The 20,963-nt window shown below is 48.8% G+C and overlaps 6 protein-coding genes across 6 annotated transcripts; 3 read left to right on the top strand and 3 right to left on the bottom strand.

Annotated features, from left to right (window-relative positions):
* Window positions 1–155: 155 nt before the first annotated feature.
* Window positions 156–595, bottom strand: BDW43DRAFT_306658 (RNA recognition motif domain-containing protein; the record flags this gene model as incomplete). The annotated part of the gene is made up of 3 exons (XM_032046075.1): window positions 156–279; window positions 353–459; window positions 515–595. The coding sequence occupies 3 exons, from the start codon at window positions 593–595 to the stop codon at window positions 156–158; spliced, it is 312 nt and encodes a 103-aa protein (XP_031904789.1).
* A 1,863-nt stretch (window positions 596–2,458) lies between these two features.
* On the bottom strand, window positions 2,459–4,931 carry BDW43DRAFT_296943 (glycoside hydrolase family 55 protein; the record flags this gene model as incomplete). The annotated part of the gene is made up of 2 exons (XM_032044296.1): window positions 2,459–4,090; window positions 4,143–4,931. 2 exons carry the CDS (start codon window positions 4,929–4,931, stop codon window positions 2,459–2,461), a joined length of 2,421 nt encoding a protein of 806 aa, XP_031904790.1.
* Window positions 4,932–7,004: 2,073 nt separating this feature from the next.
* On the bottom strand, window positions 7,005–8,973 carry BDW43DRAFT_321136 (Zn(II)2Cys6 transcription factor; the record flags this gene model as incomplete). The annotated part of the gene is made up of 3 exons (XM_032049270.1): window positions 8,882–8,973; window positions 7,453–8,811; window positions 7,005–7,275 (listed from the first exon to the last, which is right to left on the bottom strand). The coding sequence occupies exons 1-3, from the start codon at window positions 8,959–8,961 to the stop codon at window positions 7,005–7,007; spliced, it is 1,710 nt and encodes a 569-aa protein (XP_031904791.1). The 5' UTR covers window positions 8,962–8,973.
* A 2,742-nt stretch (window positions 8,974–11,715) lies between these two features.
* On the top strand, window positions 11,716–12,634 carry BDW43DRAFT_296945 (thiamine diphosphate-binding protein; the record flags this gene model as incomplete). Its single annotated transcript, XM_032044297.1, has 4 exons — window positions 11,716–12,036; window positions 12,109–12,284; window positions 12,318–12,471; window positions 12,521–12,634. The coding sequence occupies 4 exons, from the start codon at window positions 11,716–11,718 to the stop codon at window positions 12,632–12,634; spliced, it is 765 nt and encodes a 254-aa protein (XP_031904792.1).
* A 2,026-nt stretch (window positions 12,635–14,660) lies between these two features.
* On the top strand, window positions 14,661–16,850 carry BDW43DRAFT_321138 (arylsulfotransferase family protein; the record flags this gene model as incomplete). The annotated part of the gene is made up of 3 exons (XM_032049271.1): window positions 14,661–15,451; window positions 15,502–16,696; window positions 16,813–16,850. The coding sequence occupies exons 1-3, from the start codon at window positions 14,984–14,986 to the stop codon at window positions 16,848–16,850; spliced, it is 1,701 nt and encodes a 566-aa protein (XP_031904793.1). The 5' UTR covers window positions 14,661–14,983.
* Window positions 16,851–19,301: 2,451 nt separating this feature from the next.
* Window positions 19,302–20,017, top strand: BDW43DRAFT_262714 (GNAT family N-acetyltransferase; the record flags this gene model as incomplete). Its single annotated transcript, XM_032040450.1, has 1 exon — window positions 19,302–20,017. A coding segment is annotated over one exon (572 nt), but the record flags the coding sequence as incomplete, so codon positions are not given.
* Window positions 20,018–20,963: the final 946 nt, after the last annotated feature.

Below are 20,963 nucleotides of genomic sequence, written 5' to 3' on the forward strand. Positions count from 1 at the left end.
TCTCTGCCTAGTCATGTCAAGACATCATTCTCCATTTCCCATTTCCCATCCCTTTCAAAACGTAAAAGAAATAAAAAAAAAACCTCAGTCCGCGATTATCATAAGAAGTTAATGTTATGCAAGCGACGACGTTTCATAATCCAATCTTTTCAAATTTAGTAGCCACCACCCTGGTTGTAGCCACCGCCGTAGCCACCACCATAGCCACCACCGAAACCACGGTTGCCACCGGAGGGTCTGGCGTTGGCAAGGTTGACTCTGATGCGACGACCGTCGAGACTAAGGGGTGGAAAATATTAGAAAAAACGACGATTTCTCTTTGATGCCGCGAGGGATTGTGCGCAGAACTTACTCTTGCTCGTTGAGGGCAGAGATGGCAGTGTCGGCCTCCTGGTCATTGCTGAAAGTGACGAAGCCGAAACCTCTGCTGCGACCGGTCTCACGATCCTTCATGACGATCTATTTCGAAGAGTCAGTGAGAGGGATAAAACCAAGGAATTCAAGTTCAACATACCGCGTCAACAACCTGGCCGTATTCAGAGAAAGCCTGACGGAGGGATTCATCATTGGTGCCCCAGGACAGATTTCTTTGCATGGGAAAAACCTCGATAAGTAAGACAACATTTCACACGGTTTGACATAAATGGTTTTTTTTATGTTAAACAAATAAATTCATTCAAAAGAACTGACCCGACGTAAACCTTAGATCCAGACATGGTGAGATGTGTGTGGTGATAAAAAATCAACGGATTTCCTCTTTTTTGGTGGATTGAAGCGAAGTAACAGAATTTTCCCGAAAGTGGGATTTCATATCTGGGAGATTATTTATAACCATCCGCCCAGGTCACGTTGGGCACGCCTGCATCCCCGCATCGGCCAATCACTGCCGGGCCCCTTCCGTCCTGACTAAGCTGCCCACTTGTGTACATAATTTCTTTCATCCATCATTATCCTTCCCTCTTTCCTCTTTTTCCTCTATATACTCGCAGGATGAGGCATCCCCATCGCTATGTTCGCCGTAAGGATCAAAGTCCAATGTGACCTGGTTCGTTTGGCACGTGCTGGAGCAGACCCTCTCCGGCTGCCATGCGCAATTTCGGAAATAACCCTTCTTGGGACAGCAAAGCTTCCTTGGTCCAGGTATGTGACCCAGAAAAGGATCGGTGGCGATTCTACCACATCGGCGATTGTGTATCCGTGGTCAGGGCATGCGGCTTGTCTGGCGGACAGCCCTTGAAGCATTCCGACCAGGTACATATCTCTAGATACTGCTTCCTGTTACCCGCTTTATAGCAGAAGCTCTTGGACTCCTCGCCCTCGTTGATCGCCGTAGTTGCTGCCATCCCGGGAATGCGCCTCCTCAGATGCAACGACCGTTCGCAACCCCGATTTCACACTTTGCGGAGCGGTTTTGCTGGAGAATGTTTCACCGTTTGTCATCCCACCGCCACCTGTCCGAGGCGATGTGTGTAAACGACGGGTATCTCCCCGGACATAGCGGTAGCGGAGTTACGATTACGGAAGATATAAATCGTATCAACTATATGAAGACAGCCCGACCCGCACCGCATCCTGCCACCTCGAGCTATTCGCCAGAGCAATTGGCCATCAATTACAATACCCAAACTTTCTAGTGTAGCCCCGACGTCCGTCACCACCTCCCTTACATTGCTATAGCCTCCAACCCATGCTGTACATATGGTCGAATCGAGTCCCTCCTATCCACCAGTTGCTGAAATGCTCACCGCTTCCAGCGCTCCTCGGCAAACCGTTCTCAGTGTGCACAGTCCGGATCCTAGATGAGGCATTAGCGGCGTATGTGTTCCCGGCCGGTGCCATCGTGGAGGCGAGGCGCAGTTCTCATTCGTCATAGTTCTCCAATGACATGTAGCTCGGTCAAACAGATCAGTTTTCGACGCCAGACCGCTCATCGAAGAATCTCGGATCCGTAAAACACTCTGCAGTCCATGGCCACGTATAATTGTCGTAAAGAAGGCGGCTAGGGGCAATAGAGAAATCGGACCGGAGCCAGAGTACATGGGCAATAAGGTCGCTGACGAAGACTGCGCGCGAATGGATGTGCACCAGCGCCGAAAGAAAGCTCTGCAGGGCCCAGCGGTAATACAGCTTCAGGATAAGGATATCGGTAGGCGGTTGTGACGGTGGTAGCGAGCCCTTCGTTAGCGTCAGGGTTGGAAGAATTAGGGGCTCTAATGGACGTTGCGGTTCACGAACCTAGCCGACGCAGTGGTATTACCATAATCCTGTTTAGGCAGTACAGGGAAAGGAAACATGTACTTCACGATGGTTGTTCTTCCAGATGTCCGGTGGTTCGGGCGCTGGTATGATACTCGTATTCCCACACTAGTTCCAGTATAACGCCCATTTCTCGTAGCTCAATATGATTGTATCTAGGACGGGGCTTATATTTATATACAACAGGTGGTAGAGCCAGCCGCTACTGACCACCAGAAAACTGCCGGTACGCTTGAATAATTGCCTCCCATCCACCGGGGTGGTGGTACTCGATAGGGTTTGACTTGTTATCCAACACCATGACATCCGTTTTGCGCGTGTTGATAGAGTACCAAACCAGGTTGTTAGGCGAGTTCGTAACACGCATCATGTTTGTCTGACACGAGCCCTCGCACTGGTGGCTATAGGTGCCATCCCAGGGCCCATTGAAGAATGCCCATGCGGCCGAGTTATAGAGAAGAATATCCGATCCACCATCTACGTTAGTAGCAAGTGAGGTCCGGCATTTTTGATCCGCGGCGTCACACCAGGAGAAGTCCGGGTCGCCAAACTTCGACTCAGCCGTCCATGGGGCAGGAGCTGTCTGTGTGGCGCCTTTGCCTTGCATGTACGGGGACTCGGACTGGAGAAGACCTGCGTAGACATTTTGTGCTTTGTGGAAGTTGTAGTTGTACAGCCAGTGGTGCTCCGAGCCAGTACCTGTCAGCCAGGTGCCCTGGGTGGCCTCCACCAAGATACCACGACCAGTTGAGATGATAGTGATCGGTCCGCCGTCCAGGTTATGATCCGCTGTCCAGCCCCAGAAGTTCTCAATATACGCGGAAGAGCTCTTGGTCAGATGCAGAACCATGAAGGCGGCCATACACTTGGAGGTGTCCTGATCAGTACAGCTGTTGGCAATAGTGGTCTCCGCTGTTCCGCCGACAGTGGCGATAGTGTTCCATAAAGCCACATCGCCCGGGGCACTGCCCGCGATGTTGATCTCGAGAATCTTAGCTCCTGGGAGAATTTCTGCAACGCTGAATCGCATGTTCTGAATTTCTGCCACCCCAACATCGCCTGGCTGCCCGATCTGCACAACTGTCTTGGGGTTCTTAGAGTCTTTGAACGCATCGCCCGCGCCAGCAATCACAGGCCAGGCCTCACCCATAATCCGCGAGCCTTTGGGGATGACTAGCGTATCTTTGACGATATACACTCCGTAGGGGAAGTAGGTGATCTTGCAGTTCGCGGCATTGTCTGCGAGGATAGCGTTCAGGGATGCGCTATCATCGGTGGAACCGTCACCCTTGACGATGTGGCCGTTAACAGCCTTCACATTGACGATCTGATCAATGCCGTACTCCGCGTACGTTGGCTGCGCTTTTGTGAAGTACTTATTACCCGCAAGCAGTATATCCGGACGCGAGGTACTAAAGCTGGTTCCACTCTCGTACTGGCCAGGGGTAACATTTCCCCAGACCCAGGTGTCGACATGCGACACAGCTCCCAGCTTCACGTTCCCCTTGCTATCAATAGCGATAGCATTGTTGGTATTATGTGCGAGATTCTGAATCAGGATCTGACTATTCCGATTCCCGCCGTCGTTCGACGAATCATGGAACTTGACAACAATCCCAGAGTTAACGGAAGACGAGTCAAGGAGGACCAGACTACCGAGTCCATTGCCAGTCATATCGATGCCAAAACCACAGGTGTCAAAGGTTGCACCCTGCAACAGTGCAGTATGGCCCCCTGCCGCTTGAAACGCAGTCGTGCAATACTTGAACGAGATATTCTTGAAGTTAACCTGCTGGTTAGAATTTTTGATACCCACTGCACCACCAGTAATATGCTACTCCGGTCAGCATTATTACCATTGTCCCAACCAACAGACAGCAACGTACCACATCAGTAACCGCAATCGTCGAACCAGCCTTAATATAAATCCCTGTATGCCCAGTTGAACTACTCGGCATCTCCACCCTAACATTTGTCAACCCGGACCCCTGCGCAACCCCCCACTGCAACGCTGTAATCACCCTCGCAGGAGACAGCGCCGTAGTGTCAAGCACCACATTCCTAACGAGGGTCATGAAACTCGTCTCGGGATTTCCGTTCCCCGAGTCATACCCCATAACCAAGAACTCACCCTTGAACCCCGCCGCTGCCTTCAGCACAGGTGGGTTCAACGGATCACCAGTGATAACCGTGCCGACACGCAGTTCCAGTGTGCTGCCGAGCTGATACGTTCCCCCCGGGAGGAAGACCTCGGCGGGATACCGCGTCACGCCGCTGCTTTTGCGGCTGCCGCCGGAACCGTTGTCGTTTATGGCATTTTGTATGCTGGAGGTCTGGTCGCCGGAGCCGTCGTTGCGGGCGCCGTAGTTTAGGACGTTGCGCCAGACGGGATAGTTAGGGTTGGAGACGTGGGGGGCATATCCGCGCGGAACTCCGGTGTGGTCTTGTTCGGCGAGCCAGTAGGTGCTTGGGGAGCTTTTGACGGGTCCGGTGCAGGTTCCGCTGACTGCAAGGAGGTGAGCATTCTCGACTTGAACCCGGGACGTCGTGTTAGACGGGGCTGAGCGGGGAAATAGGGCCTTGGAAGAAGTTGCTGCGAAGGGTGAAGGAATGACGGCAGCAGAGGTTGTGGCGAAGATACCAGCCAACGCCATAAGGGAGAGAAAGTCGCGCATCTCCCACAAAATGAATGACTAGGTCGGATGATGGTAATACAAGGAAAGAAAAAGAGAAGGGACGGGTTCAGTCTCCCGGAATATGAAGATTTGGCTTACCACTGAAGCAGGCCATGGCTTCTTTTATATATTATATATTATACCCTCAGCTGACGATACACGATAGTAGAATCTCGATGGACGAAGCAAGAGCGGAGAATATCCGAGACTACGGGGCTCTGTGGCTGTATGACTATAGTGGCTTCTGGGCGCATCTAGACTGATGGCATTCGTGCCTGCAGTTCGACTTATCTATTACTATTACTGTCCGGCTGATAGAAAGTGGGGCAAATCTGTGCTCTGACATTTTCTGCATCAGGGACACGAGATCGTCCCTTTTGATTCCCTGAAACAGATAGTTTTCTCTAATTTTTGCTTTTGTATTGTCCAGACCAATTTCCTAAAGAAAGATGGTGAGATGCAGGCTCGCATTAGGGCTTAGTTTGTCAGCCAATCCAGACCTCCAGCTCCGACTCATGGATCCAATATTGATTACCCCTTATTTCACCATAGATTGAAACTAAACCGAGATCAGCTAGACTTAGGACCTGATAGAGTCCATCATTTCATCGAATCCAGAATTCAACTGTCAAATTCTATTCGAGGAAATTGGTGATTTCTACGTATGGAGTAGGATGTCCTAGTTGCTATGCTGCATTTCTGGGTTGTACCTCAATCTGGGACGGAATGATCCAGTGCTGCATGGCTTTGACCTTGCGGGATCGCGGGATATCTGATACCCGACCGCATCACCCTGTTTTATTTCTGTAGTCGAGTTCCCTTGATTGATAAACGATCGTGTTGGTCAAGTTCCTGTTCCTACTGCACGATTCTGCACATCCCCGACTAAGGCCCGTACCTGCATCGGACAATGTGGAGATGATAAGAAACGCTCCACCTTAGCTTTCACCGAGCTGAAGAGATATGACCCTGCACTTTGAAGGTACTCGGTGGTGTCCTGAATCTACTAGTATTTCTTAATTTAAGCCCCACCTACCGAAGACTAAGTGGCCTTAACAATGGGTGAGCTTAAAGGCGTTGGCGTCTACCATCAATATTCCCCACCACCCAAATCCAACCATAATCCCTAATACCAAGAGGCGCACCTCCTCAAACCACGGCTATCTTCTCAGCAGCAAGATGAGTATGAAATAATCGAAATCTTACTCCTTGGAGCTATAGGTTCTTTCTCATGATATCTCATCTCGCCTCCTTGCATATGATCCGATGCCTGATTTATGTTCTTTATTTACTTAAGTGTAGTGACATAAGAGACATATTACAGGCATCGTTGCATTTTGTATCTATCTTAATACGTAAGCGATTACCTCTTGGGAGTTTTGTACAACTTTGAGTTCTTCAAATTTGTCTGTCAGGCGTTCTGCACTGTTGGTGAGATATGTGCATGGCTATATAAAAATATATATTCGGATTAGTACTCGATTGACAACCCTACAGCAGATCAGGAAATATTTACAAAATTTCTCCAAGATTAACAGCAATGTATGTGTCATAGCTATAAAGGGAACAAAAAAGGTGAAGACGAGAGGTGTAAAAAGCTCGTGTCAGTACACCGCAAAAATTATCAATGCAAAGACATGCAGATCGGAAATCAACTACGTGGGTCAACTCTGATGCCAGCAACCCAAAGATGATTTTCTACTTCCGGAGTAGTACGTTTCAGATACAGTAGGGCTTCCTCAATTGAACTATTAATTCAAGTCGGTCAAGGATGCGCCCTGGGATAATGATCGACACCTGCCGTCGGGTAATATTGTAAGCACGCAAGGCATCACGCCACAGATATCCAGGCTGAAGGGAGGGCCAAATCGAGTGCAGGGGTACAAAAAATGGGGCCGATCTGACGTCGCAGTATCATATATCTGGGTCTGCGTCGCCTGCGAAATTTTTACCTTCTTGGAATCAATCACTAGCCACTAAAATCCGGCCAAGATGGGAACGCAATCTCTGATCGCCCTCTCCGGAGGCGTCCCACTAGCTCTAGCAACGCTTCCTACTGAGCAAAGCCAGATTTCATTCACCCTCACCAACGTAGGAACATCTAAGATCCGCGGCGTCAATCTGGGCTCGCACTTCATGTAAACGTGGATGTCGAGTAGCGAATGGTCTAACCGGGGCTGCGGCGTGTAAACGCAAAAAAGCGAAAGGGGCTGTGTGAAAGATATTGGGCAGGTAGCTGCAAGCTTCGCGTTCAGCAAGCACCGGCATACTTGGACCACGCACAGCGGCATCCATAAAGCTTAAGGATCCCTGTCTTGCCTCCACAGACCCAGTCCAGTACGGTCTGTCCTGACAACTACGTAAGTCCCATGATTGACTATTCTTTTGGATATTCGACTGCTCAAAACGAACCTGTTCGGGCATACACGGTCCCTGGTGGGGAATTCCTTCCACTGCATTCTCTATCGCCGTAGTGTGGTCGAGCTGTAGATCTGGAGACGATTGACCTGCTTTGACGAACCCACCTGGATCTGCGACGGGCAGCGTTGTCTGCAAAACATTCTTCTCGGCTGCTATGATTTCAACTGCGATACTTGCGGCCATGTCGGAACTCCACGGCCCTTCCCGATGTGGCCAAGAATGAAGCGCTCGAATAGCTCTCCACCGTAGATCATTCTGGCGGCACCTGGTGGCGACGTAGAATAAAGGGGCAATAACTCCCAAACCTAAGAGAAGACCAGGACGATCGGGACCGTGAAAGCTATCGATAAAGGCTTCCGCTAGCGAAACTAGCCTTTCGAATATGGGTGTATCGTATTCTAAAAGTCCTCCTGTGCGATCGTAAATCTTTCTCTCGAAGGACACCGAGAGCGACAGTATATGCATATAGAATAGGTCGATGCCTCTTTGCTCTCTATTATTACGCTCATGGGCTCTCCTGTGAAACAGCTCGAACATTTGCGAAAACTTTCTTATCTTGAGACTAGCATTGAACTGCCAATGCGTGAGGGCTGCGTCACTGGTTCCGTTTTTTGCCTGTGAAAACGCGGAACTACTGCTGTATTCCTGCGCCAGCCCATTCAGCAAAGTCAATAACGCTGTCCGTGACTCGGGAAGACTCCGAAACCCCAGCCCGCCCTCGCCTGGCGGTGGTGGCGGTTGCGCTGGCTCAGGCTTCATGAGGGAATACAGGGCCTCTGCACCGAAGAAAACAGCCTGTTCGTTTAGGTGGGCAAATGCGCCAAGCAAACACCGGTCTACAGTACAGCCAAATGCGTGGAACTGCTCAACAGTGTCCTTTAAGATTCGTAAGCCATTCTTAAGATGTGTGAGTGCAAGATCAAATTGGCCGCGCACCAGCTCTGAGATCACAAAAAGCACACAGCACACAAGGATGACCTCCCGGAGCTTTGGATCATGCGAGGCAGAGCGCGCATTCAGATGCGCGTATGACCTTGCCCCTTGATCAATAGCAAATCGATGCCATGCCCCGCTCATATCATCTAAAGCCGGGGGCATTCCCCGAGCTTCGAAGTCCGCATGGGTTGCGCCGAAGGCAATCACGGCGTGGTAGACAGCCTGCTCCGTCTGGCTGACCTGCAGGACAAGCCTCTCCCACATGTCGGAGTCGAAGTACCCAATCACTGCCTTACATGTCCGATGCTGGAAGAATGAGTAGCACCGACGCTCGTCGGATGTCATCCCCCACCAGAATCCGGCGGGGAGGGTTCGAGTTAGCAGCATCGGCGGGATAGGCGGTGGCCTTCCGCCCAGGAGTCTGGTCCGGGGAAGTCGTTGAGCATCATATGCGCAGATCCGGCCGGTGGATGAGCAGTTCCGACACGTTCCGGGGGTCTCATCGCATTTGATACGGCGTGTTCTATGGATTACCGTAATTGTTAATTGGCCAGGCTTGCATAGCGAAGAGTGCTACTGCTATTTTCACATACCGACAGGTCCGGCAACCTGTTTTGGATTTTCGGCTGAATATTCGTTTTCGTTTGTCTTGCGCAGCCCTGATCATCTTCATGGTACGGTACTGACCTAAGGGGGTAGGAAGGGCAGTAGTTGAAGGTTGTGGGAGGAAAACAATCGTCTTGCCTTGCGCTTGGGGGCCAGACTTGACCATCTCAACACACGAGTTTGGTTGGCTAAGATAGTAGGGATCCATCCATGTGGGGGGCTCTGAAGCAACATGTTGGTTTATATTGCCTGGGATGACATTCCTTCTCCCAAATCTGGATGGACTCTTTTGCCATTTTAGATCTACTGGGTTCATAATGCACTTTAATTGCTTACAGATGTATACATATTGATATAACATAAATGCACTATAAAATATCACGTATACAATTGTAGTACATAACGGTCGTGCGAGGACCGAATACTGTTCACATCATCAACTAGTCTAGCTATGAAATTAAGAAAATAATAGCCTCAATTAAGTCCATGGACCAATTTGTAATTCCATGGCCCCCACCCCTTAGTTTGTTAACTAACGGACATTATTAATCTTCACACGCATCTCATCTCAATCCTCCAAGCTCTACCATGTGTTATATTATACGTAGTAGTTCCTAGTTTGGTTTGTTAACAGTGGTGCTAGATGCTAGTGTTATAAACTTCGTTTTGTTAGCTCACTTTGACCCGGAAAGGTTCTATCTCAATTACGAAGACCACAAGTTTTAACGATTAGTAACAAAGGATAGCATATCGAAGATTATATTGCCTAATGCGATTAGAATATGAGGAAAAAGGGTATATAAATTATGCAGAAAAATCGAATAGTCCTATAATTGGACCTTAACCCTAAGTCCGATTGTTCCGCATTTTTTGGTTGTGATGCCCTAAAGCCCGATCGATTCCCCAGGAACGAATATATAACGTAGCGGTCGAATACCTTAAGAGCCTTAAGAATTAAGGCCACACTTAATTTTCCATTGAATTAGTTGATGAGAATCCAGAGAGCAGATAAAGGATCTAAAGATGGACGATCCGCTAGATTTTCCCAAAATGAAACCTCAAAGTCCCAGGGATCCTGCCAAAGAAAGCCGGTTTAACTCTCATCTACACGGAGTCAAGAAACCTCCTAATTGTTTGTGAGATTTTGGAAGGTAACGGATAAGCGGGATCTCCCTGCTTGATAAAGGTCCCGGCCGCAATTTCCGCCACAAACACGGTCAAGTCCTGGACTGTTCGGGTCCAAGATATTCGCGCCGGATGGGAATATTTTGGTGTCACAGCATTGCTAGAAGCACCATTCCTACTGCTGGGCGGCCGTAGTATGTAACCTACTTGAAGTTCAGTATAGATCCGATGTAATCATTAGGCCATGCTTACCTTCCAAACCAGTCCAGTCCCAGAGTTGACAAGTTGGTCTTGAAGAAGGATGATTTCTACAAGAAGAGACAACATTTGCTGTGCTACTTCTGCTATGGACATGTCGGGCTCAGCTGGAGTGGTGGGGGAGGAGACGAAAGAGGAACAAGACATGTAAATGATTGAGACGCACAGCAGCGACGAAGTCCCGCTCGAATGGGTTTCGCGGACACTGCTTCAAACTTCTCTCTAGCCGGAAATGGGGTGGAAGTGCCTCCTAGTAAGCCTCAGCTTTTACTTGTATAACGTTGCTACCGTCAACCCTCTTCGTTTCACCACTTCCGTGTGAATATACCTGGCTCTTTCGACGAATGTCTCTCTTCGATTATCGCAAAACATTTCCATAATTCCTCTTTTAGTGACGCGCACAGTGCAGTCTAACACGTCTCAGCCTTATAGCTGGCCTTCGTATCTTCAAACACTCTAAGCGTGGTTGTTATATGTCCAGGATCCTCGCTATCGAAATCTATCTAAGTTGAAGTAAGGTAGAATTGACAGAAACGCTCGCTCATTCGGCTGGTCGCCCGAGAAAGATGGCTATGTTCTTGTCCGCCGAGTAAAGTCGTTCAGACGCCAGTTTGCGTGGCTTTACCAGGAAGGGGGGAGGATTTCCGGTTTGTTTTTTAATATACTCATGGCACCCCAATGCAAAGGTAGATACAATTTGGACCTTCCAGCATTCTCCATGAGCTGTAACCTGTTCCGCCAATTCTGGGTCATGTAACTTTAGGGACTGATTCACTTACTCTGATCGCCACTTACGTTCGAACGAGCACTGAAGTTCTCGTACTGAAATATAAGCTGCAAATAATTCAGGCAGTCTAGTGAAAGAGATACTTCTAAGGCGTAATCACTAAGCTTTGTGGCAAATTTCCCGAGGGCCTATCGCTTTTTTCTCGGATAAATATAGTGAAGGGAAGAATGGTACATCGATACTAGCCCGACAGACAGCCGAAAAAAAAGATGCCGATTGTTTCCCATCATGCATTTCGATGCATGAGCTAGGTTGAGAAACTGGCCAGATCAGATGTCCGGTCGAACTGTAGTGGTCGCGTCGAGTTCTCTAGCAACTGTTGTGCATATGCGGTACCAGTCTTCATCAGAGAGGAGCGGCTGCGGCTGATTCATTGTCTGAGCACACTGCTCCACAAAGGGCCCTGCCAGGGCCAGGTTTACACTTTTTGCCGGCCAAAGAGTGATGTGTGGGCATGGGAAAGAAAATCTGCTGAGCCGTAATCGGATCGGAGTCTTAGCGAATTAATCTTGGTTCTGTCTGAAGAGATAAGCAAGCAATTTAGCTAACCCTAGACCGATATAAAAGCCATCGATCTCAAGCAATGCTTACAATAGCAGCGTCCAAGTCCTATCTGCAATTCAGCTCTTGCATATTTTTTTCTCTACAAATATGTCTAACAAATTAGCCGATTATATCTTCTTCCGTTTGCATCAACTAGACATCTTCGGTGTGCCAGGCGACTACAATCTCCGATTACTCGACTATATTGAGCCATCTAGCCTTACCTGGAGAGGCAACTGCAATGAGCTGAATGCTGCCTATGCTGCGGATGGATATGTACGGGTCGATGGCCTCTCTACTCTCGTCACGACGTTCGGTGTCAGAGAATTATCCGCTATCAACGGCATTGCGGGTGCTTATACTGAAAAGGCACCTATCATTCACATTGCTTGCACATCTGGACGGAAGCCCCAAGAGCCTCGGGCTCTAGTGTACCATACCCTTGCAGGCGGGGAGTACTGACGATTTGCTAACATGGCTTCCCATGGGACGGTGGCACAGGTGGATTTGAAAGACCCCTGGCTGGTACCCGATCAGCTCGACTGGGTGTTGCAAGAAGCGCTAATTCGTAGTCGACCTGTATTCTTACAAGTTCCAGATGACATGGTAGATGTCCTTGTGGAGAGATCAAACTTGACCTCAATGATATGCATGCCCTTTGCTCCGGCTACTGGACAGTAACTTGTTGTGTCAGACCGCATCCTACAAAGTATATATACAGCTGAACGACCGTTAGTACTAGTGGATGGAGAAAGCCGACCCATGAGTATCTTGGGCCATTTTGATATCCTAGTGAAGACAAAAGAATGGCCCACCTGGACAACAATCTTCGGCAAAAGCCTGGTCAACGAACAACTCCTGAGTGTGTAGCATATACACCGGTTCACTAGGCGATTCTCAATGGAAATAATAGCTTGACTCGGCAGACTTAATCCTCAACCTACTTCCCCGTTACAGCGACACAAACAGCCAAAGCTTCACCACTCTGCCCAATCCAACCGCGACAATCGCCTTCTCGCACACCTAAATTCAGATTAATAACGACATCTACCACGACATCCTGTCCAGCAACTTTCTCCCCCCTCTGCTCCAAACTCTCGACCACAACCACATCCCCAAAGCCACTGGGCCATCTAAACCAACCATCAAAACAATCCACCATAACACCTACGGCTCCATCACCCAAAGTTAATTCTACCACACTGTCAATCCCTTGTTCCGCTCCGGGGAGCTCATCCTCACAGAGACAGGCACAGCAGCCCCCCGACGGCCGCAGCTTTACCTTACCTCCAAACACCCATCTATTCGGCCCCGCCACCTGGCTATCAATTGGATACATGCTCTTCGCGATACTAGGCCCGACATTAGCCTAACGCTAGCGGACCAATGGCCCCAGTACTCGCGCGATTCTCTTCATCGGCGATGGGAGTCTCGAGATGTCCGTGCCGGAAATAAGCACTAATATTAGGGAGAACTTGAAATCTGTTGTCATCGTCATTAATAATGATAGCTATACTATTGAGGGGACTATTCATGGGAGGAAACAGGAATTGCAATGATATTGCTGCTTGAAGACATGAGAGGGCATTATGGCCGTTTTGGGGGGAGGAAGGCCATGCTGTGGGAAATTATTTCGTTGCAAGGAGCTGGAGAGATTTGGATGCTGTTTTGAGTGATGAGCGGATCTAGGATGGGCCCGCAGTGAGGCTGGTTGAGGTTCTCATGGGAAGGGGGCATGTTCAGGGGGACTTGCTGCGATTAATGGAGGCAGATTGCGAGTGAGTTGGTTATGATTCCTTATCATTGTGTTCATCGGATGGCTCAGCTCACTAAATTGGCATAAGATAGTAGATATTAAAAACAACATACGAACATTTGCGAAAACCTGTTGATGTAAGAGATACAACAGGAGCTAAACAATCAATGGCACCGTACTCATCTCCGGAAACAAGCTATCCCCTCAAGAATATGAGAAACGAGTATAGGACTTAAGTAGGGTAAAGACGATTCGATTTTCCCGTCAAAGTTCCTTATAATCATCCGATATAAGCACGAGATATGAACTTGGGAAAAATCAAAGCTGCTCCTACCACAAGGTAGCCTGGACACCCTATTACCAATACTCGGCAACAAAGCACAGCTTCAATCTGTGCTTCCACATGGGCTCGTCACATATGCATATGGTGTTCTTGCTTTCCTAGCAATCATTGGTTCAAAGTGGAATTGAGTTATCTCCGCCTGAGATGCATGAGTGGCCTGCGTTAAAAGAACGGTTAAATCCTGACCGAGCACGAACCAAGTTAGTTAAAAATTGACACTGTGACACCAACAGCGAATGATTGAATTTTATCCCGCAAGGAGAGAAACTGTACGAGCTGTTTACCACTGTCATGGATATGAATCCTTACTTTTGCCAAGCTAGATAACTCAATTCAGTACTGTTTGCCGAGCAATGCGAATATTTCCGTATATAATTAGGGCAATTCGGGTATAAGAGTGGAGAAGGGGGCGTTGCTGCGCCGATCAATTGAGCTCCTGAACTTCGAGAATGCGTGGACGAAGAAAATCAGGACAACTCACTCACAACGTTTGCTACTAGCTGAATAGGAGACCAGAGTACATCCTTTCCCTTCCTTACGATAGTTTTGAATCTACTCTCCACATTCACTCAAATGGTGGAGCCTAGATAAAGTAGGATAGGTAAAGCCCCAGTGCGAAAGACGGGACGGCTGGCTTGTGGCGTACATGTACTCCATTGATAGAGTGGTGACAATATCGACGACGTGTCGCTGATTCCGAGCAGAGTTCCAGTTTATCCCTTCAACAAGCAATAGTCAGCCACTGATACGTGCAGTATATGGTCTCAATAGGCTGCCTGCCTCGGTACCTAGTGGGAAAAGTACACCACTCTTGTCAGGAACCTGTCGAGTTGTCTGCCACGTACCGAGTATTTGCCGGGAGTCAACCCCGTACGCACTCGCAGTGGAGAACCAATTCCCCAACTGGCTAAATCTTTAACAGACCACTCATGGCTGACGTCGCTCAAGAGCTCGTCTATCGGCGGGTCCACTGTGGGCTTTCTTGGCAAGCTCCGGAGAACATCCACGAGGTCGAATTACGTTGCATCATCTTCTTCTTTGACTCCGCTGCAATGGATATCGAACATGAAACCATGCTGTTTGACGCGTGAATGGGACATCTTGGCATTTCATCTGGGTCTTGCGTGGGGAATGCATTGTCCCCTGAGTCCTAACTTCTAAGTGAACGGGAGCATGGACGTTCATTGGAAAGGGTTAATATACTTTCCCACGACTCGCTGTCCAACATTCCTTTTCCCATCAACCTGGACATTCTGCGCCCCGTCCGTCATGTCCCAATGTCCTCTTGGGCTTGGACTCCTACAAAGGCCCGTCACTCGTGGTTGAGGCTGGTCCATGTCGCTACGGTTGGAGTGATCATCAGTATCCTCTACCTTTTCTATGTCTTCGCGGTACCGCAGATCTTGCGCTTTCGCTTTCGCACCGACTTGAGCCAATATGACCTAGGGTTGTATGGCTTCGGTCCTTCAAGAGGCTACGTTTCCTTCAACTATCAATCGCCCCTCGTCGAAATCACTGAATCGGCTTCAGGATGTGATCCCGGATACACTTTCCTTGCGCCTCGGGGGGATTCAGTACCTCAGGAGGGACCTATGATCCTCGATGCTCAAGGAAACCTGGTCTGGATGAAGTATAATTGGGAGACGACACAGGACTTCAAAATGCAGAAGTACAAAGGCGAATATTTCTTAACATATTGGGAAGGCCGCGAAATCGAAAGTCGTGGCTATGGGTCGTGGTACATGGTAAGTAACATCTCGGATAGGAGGATACGAACGCGACTGACCATCTCAAGCTCGATTCCACTTACACCCAGCGATACGTGATCAACCCTGTGGGAAATTACGGCGGCGACCTACACGAATTTACCTTAACCGAACAAGGAACAGCCCTCGTAACTATCTATGACCCAACTCCCGCAGATCTAACAACAGTCGGAGGCCCGGAGTTAGGCTGGATATTCGACGGAGTCTTCCAGGAGATTGACGTCGAGACGGGTGAATTGCTCTTCGAATGGCGCGCGTCGAAACACTACCCAGTCAGCAGTACCTACGAGCCCTTAGTCGGGGCAGGCAAGGACCGCGCCTCCGCATTTGACTACTTCCACATCAACAGCGTCGATAAGGATGACCAGGGGAATTTCATCATTTCCGCAAGACATACTCATTCCATCAGCTGTATTGATCCAAAGTCTGGATCTCTGCTGTGGACGCTAGGCGGCAAAATGAATGATTTTGTCGATCTCTCTAATGGTGAAGCAACCAATTTCGCCTGGCAGCATGATGCGCGCTGGCACGCGAACAACACCTTGACCCTGTTCGACAATGCGGTCCACTCGAACAAGGATCCGGCGACAGAAAGCCGCGGGATGTCTATTCAACTTGACATATCGTCTCGCCAGGCAAAATTGCTAGGGGCATACTACCATCCCCAACGCATGAAGTCTGTGTCGCAGGGCAATGTGCAGATGTTGGACGAAGCCGGTCGAGTTGTAGTGGGCTGGGGCCACAGTGCTGCTTTCAGCGAATTTACCGCGGACGGGCGGTTACTCTGCAATGTTCATTACGGTGCATCTGCCTTCTTCACCTTCGGACGGGTCGTGTCATATCGGGTCTTCAAGGGTGACTGGGTTGGACGCCCGCAAACAACGCCAGACGCCGAGGTTGACGATGAGAAAGTGTATGCCAGCTGGAACGGTGCAACTGAAGTCACAGCATGGAGAGTAGAAGTGTGGAACTCGGACGATTTGAACGATTCCTCATTTGGGGTGGTGGCCCAATATGAGAAGACCGGATTCGAGACAGAAATTGAGATTCCAAAGGATCTAGGCCCTTTATTCCGGCTCGCAGCACTCGATTCAGGAGAAAATGTGCTCGGCGTTACCGATATACTTCAGAAAGAGCACGGAGCGGATCTGGAAGAACTCCTTGACCTGCACAATTGGATCCTGGGCCTTGCTATGGCTATCAGTGGCGGCGGCCTGCTGGCTGGTCTATATCGGTGTTGTTGCTGTTGTAAGGTCTTCACACGATACAGGTTCAGCTCAAGCGAGTATCAACTAGTGGCCATGAACGAAAGTGATGAGAATCCTGCCGTTTGACTTAAGTCGATTGTATTCCCTACTTTGGATGTCAATTTTTTTGATGTTGTATATAGTCACTTTCTATTTGTATGTATACCCGCTTATGCGCACACAATTATTCCAATGCACACAACCCGGAGATTATCATGCTTCCCTTGATCCTAGGTGTTCCTAAGTCACCAAGGTATAACGAGCAAATTAGCTTGGTTATTCTAAAGGAACCTCTATCAACAACCTACGGCCGAGCTGTGTGATGAAGGGGGAAGATAGTGAGCTACTCTGCCACCGGTCGCATGCCCCTTGTTAGATATATCCGCCAATCGAATGGAAAAGCTACATCCCCTAAGCAAAGTAACTATTCTAGGCGAAATAGAGTCCTCTGAGGGGTTGAAGCATGGGCCATAATTACTAACATAATGACTATCATTTCGCGGTCCCATCACAACCGCGTGTTTGTGGCTTTTATATGCCTCGGACTTAGATAAATCGGGAAAATACAAAAACAAACGGAGGTCGCCATAAGGATCAGGGAATGAGATCAAATGCTAGATTTCTGCCTCTGTGGATTTTGTATGCTAAAGAAGGCGGAAGAAGATGCTCGTCTTCAGAAGGATTTCGCTAATGCTAGATATAGAGATTATACCTAGCGGTGATTGCATATATCCAGATCGAATAATAGGGTTCTATTATTCAGGGCTGGCAAATACGGCGCCCGGAAAAGACAGTAGGTCCGATGCATCAAAGTTAGCTGGAGTTATGTAACAATTGTCAGGAGTACTGAAATAGTACACGAAAGCCTTGCACCGTACATAGAAAAGTTATGCTAATGGTAGTTTCTATAATCTTCACCAAGTTCTCAATATCCACGGGAAGTTTATCGCGTCCCTTAAGAGACAGCTTGTGTTTCTTGGCTAATTATTATATCACCTAGTTAATCAGGCTAGGTTAGCAAGATAGCAAGATTTATATAAAGATAAAGCACTAAATATTAAGTTTAAGCTATATAGCAAGAAAAGGACTACCTATACTTAATATATTTATTAATTTACCTGCTTCCCAATCTTATTAGAAGTTTTATCTTTATATACCAGGCAGAATACCTTCCAGAAAGTATCCAAGAAGCTCTTGTATTTAATACCTGGTAAATATCTTCCATTCTTTCGACATTGTAGATTAAGGACCCAGACTAGGAAATTATACAGGATCACACCTGATAAGCCTGTAAGCTCCTCTTGCGGACCCTCCCAAAGAAAAGCACAGAATCTGGATGCTTTCGGAGTAAGGAAAGTGATTCAGCAGGAAGCAAAGAGAAAGAGACTTGCGATATTGTAACTTACTGGGCCCAATTTTCCTCCACACGGTCAAGGAGAGCAGTGGTGCCTTTTCCCTAATCTTCCTGGGCGTAGATCGTCTCATCAAAGTCTATTTGCAACGGCGAAATCCCCTTCGTACATAGTCAACTTTCGGATCTATAACTAGCCTTCAGTTGACGTGACATTCACCTCCAAAACCATTTAACATGATGCTTAAACTAGCCCTGATCATCCTGTTGCTATCCCTAAGACTTCTACTAGCTCTTTTATGGTAGACAGCCTTCTAGAGGCATTATAGGTGCATTCCTACTTTGCTTGAAGGCTCCGAAGGACCCAAGGACAGCATTACATCCGGTAACCTCTCATAAAGGGTCCTTCTTGACTATTGAGATGCCACAGGTGGTCGATTCAAACTATAGACAACCCTACAGACATAATACAAATGATAAGTGACCTGGGCAGCTTGTCGTTGCCACATAGGCAGCAACATATCTCAGTGGAATGTTGTAAGGTATTGACAAAATCATCGCTCTCAACGAGGGTACCTCCCTCTTCACACCCACCATGCAATATTACCCTCCTATGCCCCGTATAGTCTGCCCCGATCTTGGAGTCATTAATGAACAAGATGTTGCGCTAGCTTTTCAAGCCTTGTCGATATGTTTAAAGTCCATGGAGGTGGTAGGAGTCAAGAACTACCTCTTACTGAGTGGCCCAAAGGTGCAGCTGTATGTCCTTTGTACTTTCAATCAGGTGACCACGAGTTATGCATATCTTCTGTGTGAAGGACGAGACAGGGTTTGACACGTCAATCGCCTCCAGTGCCTATGCAGCTCGAGTTAGGGAATGAGTGGTACAGCATGCGGGGTAGCAGTATCCCACCTTCATAAACCCGCCGGTCAAAGCTTTCGGTCCTCCCTCAGATTCCACCCAAAACCACCTGAGTGAAGAAGGAAACCATTTCACAGGAGTTCAAGCCATTCATCTTTCAACAAAGGCCTTCCACGTAAAGCTCATTCACTCCCAATATGGCACCGCAACTGGGTGCTCCCGTCACACTACCCCCGGCTCGCCGTCCGACGGCTTCAACGACAATCATAGGACGCACGGTATCATTGGTTCACCTCGCCCCAGACCATGCCGACTCGTTATTTGCCAACGTAGGTGGGGCCGAAGACCCGAATGCTGCTCTCTGGACATACATGTTGGACGGGCCATATCCCGACCCGGTTGCGTTCCGTCACGCCGTCGTAGCCAAGTCCGAGTCACCCGACCCGCTCTTCTTCGCCGTGGTCGCGCGATCAGAAGATGATGCGGGAAGCGCCGAAAGCTTAGCGGCCAAGGTTGTGGGATACGTCGCGCTCATGTGTATCGAGCCAGAGCATCTCCGGCTGGAAATCGGACATGTGCTGTGGTCGCCGGCGATGCAGCGATCCACGGCGGCGACTGAGACCGTCTTTCTTCTTCTCCACCACGCATTTGATACACTGGGCTATCGCCGAGTGGAGTGGAGAGCGAACGCGCTCAATCAGCGATCTCGCCGGGCAGCGGAACGGTTCGGATTTGTGTTCGAGGGCGTCTTCCGGCAACACGAGATCTGGAAGGGCCGGAACTGGGATACTGCGTGGTTCTCCATGTTGAAGGATGAATGGGAGGGAAAGCAGATCAAACGATCCTTGGAGCTCTGGTTGCAGCCGACGAACTTCGGTGAGGATGGCAAGCAGAAGAAAAGTTTAGATGATATCAGGGCAGAGCTCTCGCGTGGAGTGTAGTGGGCATGGGTCATGGGTACGTAGATATATGCACCTCGGTGCCACTGCGTCCTGTTCAGAGCTACGTGTAAGCGTACCCGGGTGCAGCAGCACTAAAGATGTATACGAGCGGTGAATTTATGCCTCCCTCTGCATACATTTCGCTCGCTCAATACCTCGGTTGAATTTGACTTCAAGTGGACAGTCTCTGTATCATTCACCCATTAAGCGTCGTATCCTAAACCTCAATTTTGGTCGTGACTATCTATTAAAAAGCTCCTAGCCAAAATTATATGTACTGCCGTTATCTAGGGCACGAGCTGATATACCCGACTGCTAACAATCTGCTTTCCTAACCTTCTATTCAAGCCTACGAATCATGTACTTCTCAACTGCTATCCTGGCCTCCGTTGTTCTTGGTGGTCTCACTGTCTATGCTACTCCTCTGCCTGCTGCAAACGATCCTTCACTAAGGGCCCTAGTACTGTTCTAAAGCGTCAGAGCGCAGACTGTATCTATGGAGGGAAGCCTGGTTCTTCCTTTTTCTATCCTTAAATCAAGCAAAAGCTTACACGGGTGTCGACAGACGTAAATCCCTCCAGCTCGTCTGATCAAAGCCAGCGTCTTCCAAGCTGCTCAGAGCTACGACCTAACCGGAACCGGCAGCGACATAAATACCAATGGTGAGTTTGAGTGGTGTACCATTGCCCTGCGGCTCGCTGTTCTGACTATTTTGGCCTTCCTTCTGGGTAATAGGCGCCGAATATCCCCACGAGTTTCGGAACCCTGACAACCTCAATTTCCCCGACTGTGCTGGAGTGCCGGCCCCTTATCTCCTATCCTCGCCAGGTTTTGCCGCACTTGCCATTAAGAACATCAGTGGCCACCTTACGAACGAACTGGTTAGCAGGAATCCATAGCGTAACAGATCCTCATTTGACTTCTACTCCTTCTGTCTCTCAATACTATCGAGGGAGGGGTGGTAAACCGAACCAGCCGGCAGAGCTACGCTAGAAGCGTTATCGAAGATGTTTGTGTTAACGGTCCCGGCGATAACGGTGAGCACGCCCACGTGGAAGAGTGGTAACTCTAGTCGTAGTGTCTCTCCCAG

This window comes from Aspergillus alliaceus (genome assembly GCF_009176365.1).
Source record: "Aspergillus alliaceus strain CBS 536.65 unplaced genomic scaffold BDW43scaffold_4, whole genome shotgun sequence".
Classification (NCBI taxonomy): domain Eukaryota; kingdom Fungi; phylum Ascomycota; class Eurotiomycetes; order Eurotiales; family Aspergillaceae; genus Aspergillus; species Aspergillus alliaceus.